This window comes from Nicotiana tabacum, chromosome 22 (genome assembly GCF_000715075.1).
Source record: "Nicotiana tabacum cultivar K326 chromosome 22, ASM71507v2, whole genome shotgun sequence".
Classification (NCBI taxonomy): domain Eukaryota; kingdom Viridiplantae; phylum Streptophyta; class Magnoliopsida; order Solanales; family Solanaceae; genus Nicotiana; species Nicotiana tabacum.
This window is the reverse complement of record NC_134101.1, coordinates 11,452,582-11,460,129: the sequence shown is the minus strand read 5'-3', so window position 1 is coordinate 11,460,129 and position 7,548 is coordinate 11,452,582. Positions and strand designations below refer to the sequence as shown.

Genomic DNA, 7,548 nt, shown 5'->3' with positions numbered 1-7,548 from the left:
ATTATTCTAAAATTAAAACGAAAATAATAAGAAGAAATAATAATAATAATAATAATTGACATTAATAACAATAATAATAATAATAATAATAATAATAATAATAATAATAATAATAATACTAAAACTTTACAATTTGATCTAAAATTTATCCCACTGCATATCGTGAAAATAATAAATTTTATATAAGTTTATTATTAAATTTAAAATTTTAAAAAATTTAAATTATACATTATGTGATGTTAATAATTAGTTACTCTCTTTGAGGTGACAAATTTGGAGTTTTATTTTAAATTTGGAAGTTACCCACACATAATATAACTTCATATATTATATTAAAAGAGTGATAGTGAATCATGAGGTCAACTCAAGTGTCATGTAGAAAAAATGCTACTTCGCACTTTAAAGGCAAAGTTTAACTAGATTTTATGACAAAATTTAATCTATATTTATATTAATCTACATCTATAAATTAGTCTCGCGTGTCATTATCAATTCACACAAAATAAAAAGGTATATAATAATGAAATAATTACAAATAGCATATAAAAAATAAAAATCAAAAAATTATATTGAAAATAAAATAGAAAAAAATTTTAATTTATTATTCCATATAATATAGAAAAAATATTAAAGATATTGATACATTTTACATAAAAAATAAAACAACATCTTTAGTATTAACTATGAAATTATTTTGGTCATAAATTATGGATAAAATACTAATTTAAGGAATAAAAGAAAATAAGTAAATAAAATCAATATATTATTGATAAATTTAGACAATTGAAGAATTAAAAAAGATTGAAAGTGAAGCCAAGTGGTAGTCAAGCTTGATATGAAGATATTATATTAAAAGGATAGTAGGTGAGCTTGATATGAAGCCAAGTGGCGTATTGAGGAAACGTTAAAATAAATATAGAACGATGAGACTTATTTAAATTTGAGATGAGAAAGTGATTTTTTAATTATGAAGAAAAAAATACAATAGATAATATTACATAATTAAAATCTTAATAAAATCTAAATCAAATAATATTGAACAATGAAAGAATTTGAAGTAACGAATAAATAAGCTTACTCATAAGAAAAATAAAAAATATTATTATAAAATTATAGAGATAAAACTTATTTCATTTGAGATAAGAAAATATCTTTTAAATTATGATGAGAAAATTCATTCAAATAATAAAACATAACTAAAACCATAATACATAAAGTCAAAAATAAAAAGATATAGAACAATGAATGAATTTCAAGTAAAAGAGTAATAAATTAATAATCAACTCTCTCATGAGTAAAAAATCTATATTATCCATGTTACATTAAAGGAGGTAATAAGCAAGGACATTAAATCTAAAGGCAAACTAATAAAAAATTCTTATTATAGTGCAATCATAATGAGCAACGAATAAATCAAACGATAATCGAGGAACAAAAGAAGGAAAAAAGTATAAAATATAAAATGATAATATGTATTAGAATTCTAAATCATCAAGCGTTTTTGAGTTATAATGACAAAAATTATTCATATGTAAAATATCACATAACTTAAATCTTAATAGATAAAGTCAAAATTTAAAAATATTAGGTAATGAAAGAATATCAAGCAATAAAGCATAGTTTTAAAAGATAATTAAATTTAATAATTAATCTTAAGAATTAAAATTTTAATAAGAAGTCAAATGAGAATAAAACTTAATTTCTAGGCGTATAATACAAAAATATCAATTATTTAAAAAAATTGGTAGATTTATAACTAATAAAGAAAGAAAAAATTATATTTTTGACGAATTCAAATGAAAATATGAAAAAAAATATTTGAAGAAAAAGTTTTAGGATCAAACAAATTAGATCTCGCCGGTGCTATACTAGTTGCAGTTAATACAATCTTTGAGGCTGAAAGTTAAAGCTATGGAATGTAGCCCGCTGTAAAGTAGCAGGTGGATAAAGTTTATATTATGCCTTCTCGAAACTTTTTACTATCTTATTTTCCTTTTTCTTCATTTCTTGTCAAAAAATAAACTAAAAAGATGTACATGAATTGATTCTTATATATCGTAGTCCCTCACTTTTAATTTATGTGAACTTATTTCTTTTTTAATCCGTGCAAAAAAGAATGACATATTTCCTTATTTGGAAATAATTTATCTTTATGTAATGATTTACAGCCACACAAAATATATATGCCTCATTTTATACCACAAATTCAAAAGTCTTATATCTTTTATTAAACTCCGTGCTCATTCAAATAAGTTCACATAAATTGAAACGGAGGTATATTTCTTGTTCAAAACTAGACCAACTCTTTCAGACCAAGAATATTATATCAATCACTCAGCATCTCCGGGATCAATGGCGGTTTAACACAATAGGTGGCCTAAAGCAAAATTTTGTAAAGAGGCCTTAACTTTAAAAAAAAATCATATATATTTTTATAAAACTTATTTTATAGTTTTTTGAGATGCAAAATTATCAAGTATTAATAATTATTTTATAATCAACTTTTTTAACTGACAGTATAGCTAATCAATCACGTGGATAAATAATTCTCTTTTTTTTAAAATAAAAGTCTTTTAATTTTTACCTTAAAATATTAAATGTAATTTTGAAAATTAACCATAAAACATGCTTTTAATTTAAAAAATGAGTCCCCCAAATTTTGGGGCCTAAAACCTTTGCTTTAGTTACTTTGGCCTTGAGCCGACACTGTCTAGGATTGCTTGCAATAAATTTTCAAAGTATGGAAAATAAGCTGCAATCACAATAATATAAGAAAAATAATTTTATTGATAAATTTAGGTGGGTATAATTTTGTTTGTTCTTTCAATTCTTCTTTCTGTATTGTTCTCCATGATTCAAGCTTCAAGGGTTCAACAAACTTCCTTGGAATGTATTTTGATATCCATAAAAAGGAAGAGCACATCTTGATCACTTCATGTCCTTGAGGAAAGACAATTTTGATGTTTTTAATCTCTTCGTGAATATTTAGTAAATTTGTGGAATTTCGAGATGTTTTTTCGATGGAATATGTCCCCCTTTTATAGGCGCGGCTTAAGGTTAGGACAAAGTAGCTTTCAAGAAATCCTTGATGGACCCTACGGTTTCAAGATGAGCAAGGATTAGCTCGTCTTATAGTATTTTAAATTTAAGATTTAGCCCAAATTCATACGGATTTTACTCATTAAAATTTCGGTATCTACAAGGATATATATTGTTTTTATTAAATTATCAATCTTGAGCTCTACCATAGACTGTTTCAATTGGGCATGCGCGTCAATGCCTGCATCATCGGTAGATATTAAAGATATAGTGTAAATAGATTTTAAGTCTTTTTGTAAAACATTTGAGTTAGACATTACTGTGTTTTAAGAGAAACTAAATTAAATTGCATCAAAAGCTATTTGCTAAACAACTAGTGCGTTGGCTGCGTAAGCTAGACAGCTCGACATCAAGAAAGAGTTAGGAAGAAAAAAACTATGTTATTCTTCAATATGAAACAATTGTTAACATAAGTGTCTTAATCTATGTCATTAATCAAAAAACACTTGGTTTAAGTTCATGACACGTGTTAATCATCCATGACAACTACACTAGACTTCTTTTTCTATATATAACAACTAACGTTAGACTTTGTAAATCCGAGGTCCATTTCCCTACCTAGTAGGAACATTGGAGAGATCAACATATGTCCAATTTAAAATTCCTAATATATATAATAAGAAGAGATATAAAGTGCAACGCATATCCTTTTGTCATCTTTAGGTGTAAAGTCCTTCTGATTATTGGTTTCTTAACTATAGGATTAATTTTAGTATAATCTTTATTAGAAAGAGACCTTTTCCAGTTTTATCTCTCTCCAACCCCCCACCCCACCCCACCCCCCGCAAACAACTGTTTAAGATCTAGGACTCATTTGAGAGTTGAGGACAAATTTCGATTTAGACACGTTGGGACCAAAGGACGAGTAGATTAGTCCAAAATTTGGTAGTCACTCATCTTCTTGCTTTAATTTAATCTTTAGCAGAATGATGGAAATTCGGGAGCCGAAGAGGTAAGACGATGAGGTGCGAACTTCTAAGAGAAGGACAATGTATGATATATGCTAGCAAACTTTGGTGCAAAATAGTTTGGATTAATCTTGTTCCGTTGGGGTTATCACTAACCATGGAAAATTAATGATGCGGATTCAGGATTTAAGTCATATGTGTTTAATCTTTAAGGTTCTTAGATGAAACTCGTTGTATTTTAAAATTATGGGTTCATATCTATTACTATTTTAATAGATATTTTACACATAAATTTATGTTTCGCATTGGAAGTACTGAATTCAGATGAACTCGTTGTACATCCGTCTCTAAATAGTATATATTCACAAGCTGCTCTAGAAGTTATGTTATTATATTCGCTTTTAAGGTTCTTTGAGAGTCTCGGATCTTAAGGTTCTTTGAGAGTCTCGGATCTTAATATGAGAGTTATAAAAAAACATTTTTCTTTTTAACAACTCAAAGTGCCTGTTTATGCTGATGAATACTTCGCTTCTAAGTTCTAATCATGCATCCAACTTACTGCTGTACTCTAAAAGTATCATCCTTTGAAAGATGGGAACAATGAGTTTGGGTTACAAACCCAACGAGGCCCAAGCAATTTTGGATTGAAATAGTATGTGTTGAAGTAGTGGTATAACTCAAATGAATCAGGCATCTGCAGATTAGTTTAATATCAATTTTAATAGTTCTGAGCTTAAGTACTCCCTTAGTAGGATTTAACCGTGGAGGTTACTGAGTTATTAAGACAAAATTGACTAACACATTCTTTATATGATAGCTTCATCAGGTGAATTCACACATTCCATCAATTTAAAGCAGATTTTGGAAGGATTATAGGTAATACCAAACAAAACAAAAAACTGAATTATGCACCCCTTATAGTCATGTAACTTCACTAGCCATAAATCATTATGTCAAAACTGCAAGCAGAAAGCTGTATTGACCAAAATATGGACTATAGACGGCAGCGTGCAAAACTGGCAGTCGATTATGGTCGATATGAAGCTGTTTTTCAATATCTTGACTTCCCTCCATGTCCACCTCCTTTCCTTCCACCACGTTTCCCGCTATGAGCCAAAGCTTTGTTGGCTTCATGTTTTACTTGCATGTTCTCGGGGAGGGGCAGAATGTGATCAACACACTTCCTGAAGCTAAAGTCATCCACAGAACCATCCTCCCTAATGACAAAGAAGCAGCGACTTTTAAACTGAGGATGAAACCGGATTTGAAACGCACGAATTCCTGTACCAATCTTTCTGTCTGGCTCCAAATGACCCTTCTTGAGCAAGTCAAGCAAAACCAAGTGCTCATACTGCAACGGCGAACAAACAAAATATAATGACTTATAAACCATCTTAACATTTTCATACTCCATCAGTTGATTGAACATGTAAATCCATGAATGCTTACAACTAATAGTTCATATTCTTGTATGGTAATAATACTATAGTGATGACTTATATAACCCTACAGTTTTTCACTTCACAGTTTTTTTTAGATGCAAATAAAATAGCCAATGGAAGAGAGTTGGAGTCTGAGAAACAATAGCTTTGACGATTGAGGATCAGAAGAGAACCACAAATTGAGCAGTATGACAAAAAGACAGTAAAAGTTGGAAGGTACAAAAATAAAAGTCATTATGCATAATAAACAACAAATATTGATGATCATCTTGAGTCCATATGAAGGTATTCGAATACAACAATCCCATGTTTCAGATGAGAAACACAGTCTAGCAGCAAGAAAAGATATCAGAAAGCAAAGATACATTTTAAGTGATGAGCATCTAACCAATCAAAATAGATCACCCAAAGCCAAAACAGGTCAGCCTCTTTGAACTTAGGAGTTAGGATGCAATTGATAATCAATACTAAGACCATTAAAAAGAAGGCAAAAAATTATCCAAGCAATGGAATCTACAACACTTTACTCAATCATGGAGGTCATACAGCAATTTTACCATCCAAAACTCACTTCACATAATACAGCCATTGTTTACCAAATGCATTTGAGTTCCAATTACCAAGGACATAAAGAAATGAAAGGTGAGGTCCATGTAATAGTTATTGTGGAACTGCAGTTATTATGTTGGCCCATTAATTCAGCAAGAAATTAAGATATTCTCAAATTTTGCCTTTCAATATTTACTAAAACCATATACGTATGTGGGCCGAAATAGGAGAGGTGCAATTATGAAATCTCACAATGATTATTTCATGGTTCACATCTTACAAGAAACTGGTTGCTTAAGTCAATACTTGAGTCGATATTCATAGACATATACACTAACCAAAAAGAAATCTAGCATCATATCCACCTAAATGTCGGATGCTTTAGCCTTAAAGCAATTTTTTGCAGGCCTGAAGATAACTAATCACTCACAAATAAACAACTGACCCAATTTATGCTTCCAAGCCACACAAGAAACAACATAGTGCAATTTACTCACTGATCAAGACATATAATGCAGCTTAATGCTCTAAAGACACGCATTTTCAGACTACTCCATGTAAAATACCCTAAATTACTCCAAAGAAATCCCACATTTTTCAGCCAATATATGATAAACTAAAACAATTGACCCAAAAACACTGTAAAGACCAAATCTTGCTATACAGGGTAATCAAATAGTCAATCACCTATAGATTCTGTGACCCATTTCGTTCCAATACTCAAATATATTAGTACTAATTAAATGTCTTATTACCTTGTTGAGGTTGAGATTGGGAGACCAAGAGTGAAGAAGCTTATAAAAGTAATCAAACATCTCTACTGACGACCCGAAGTTCTTCGAACCCACGCTAGCCGGACCCGACCCGTTTTTCTTTTCTTCATCTACAGCCGTTTCGCTTCCGTCTAAATTCTCGAGCCTTTGTTCTTCCACAGACTTGTCCACCTTCAGCTTCTTTGTGGCGTCTTCATTCTCCGGCTCGTTTTTCTCCTCCTCCCTTGGCCGCTTCGAGCTGCCGTTCTCCGCCGCATCATCGGCAGTTTGAGCTTCGACATCCATATCCTGAGCCGGGGTTTCCTCTTTCTCCGCCTGTGCTACGGCTTCGGCGGCGGGGGCGGCTGCGACTTCAGGTTCTGTTTCTGCCATGGTAAAGCTGAGTAAGTTCAGGGGACCAAAGTGAAGCAGTGAGAAGGTGTAGGAAAAACCCTAGGGTTGGGTTTAGCCTTTTTAAATCCTGTAAACCGTGCTTTCGGCAAACCCGAAAGCCAACCCGAGATCCTAGCATTTTACACTCCCTAAGTAGCCATTCACATAATATTTGATTGAAATTTTAAAAAATAATAATTTGTTATAAAATAAAGACTATAAAAGAAATAAACTGAAGACAAGTATAGAGGGAGATTTATATTTATAAGAATATAGCGCGTATTTCACTCTCCCTGATAAAAACCTTATTTCTAATATTTGAGTCTCCGCATTCCAATCTTGTATACCATCTTCTCAAAAGTTGAAGTTGGCAAAGACTTAGTGAATAAATCTGCCGGATTGTCA

General features: G+C 30.9%; 1 protein-coding gene across 1 annotated transcript; it reads right to left on the bottom strand.

Annotated features, from left to right (window-relative positions):
- Positions 1-4,880: 4,880 nt before the first annotated feature.
- Positions 4,881-7,244, bottom strand: LOC142176665 (protein DCL, chloroplastic-like). The gene is made up of 2 exons (XM_075244778.1): positions 6,754-7,244; positions 4,881-5,358 (listed from the first exon to the last, which is right to left on the bottom strand). Exons 1-2 carry the CDS (start codon positions 7,141-7,143, stop codon positions 5,059-5,061), a joined length of 690 nt encoding a protein of 229 aa, XP_075100879.1. The 5' UTR covers positions 7,144-7,244; the 3' UTR covers positions 4,881-5,058.
- Positions 7,245-7,548: the final 304 nt, after the last annotated feature.

Bases quoted from the DNA above. Each gene is read 5' to 3' on its own strand.
- LOC142176665 (XM_075244778.1), bottom strand. From the start codon at position 7,143: ATGGCAGAAACAGAACCTGAAGTCGCAGCCGCCCCCGCCGCCGAAGCC. The intron at 5,359-6,753 runs GTAATAAGACAT...TCGCCGTTGCAG, and splicing joins CCAATCTCAACCTCAACAAG to TATGAGCACTTGGTTTTGCT.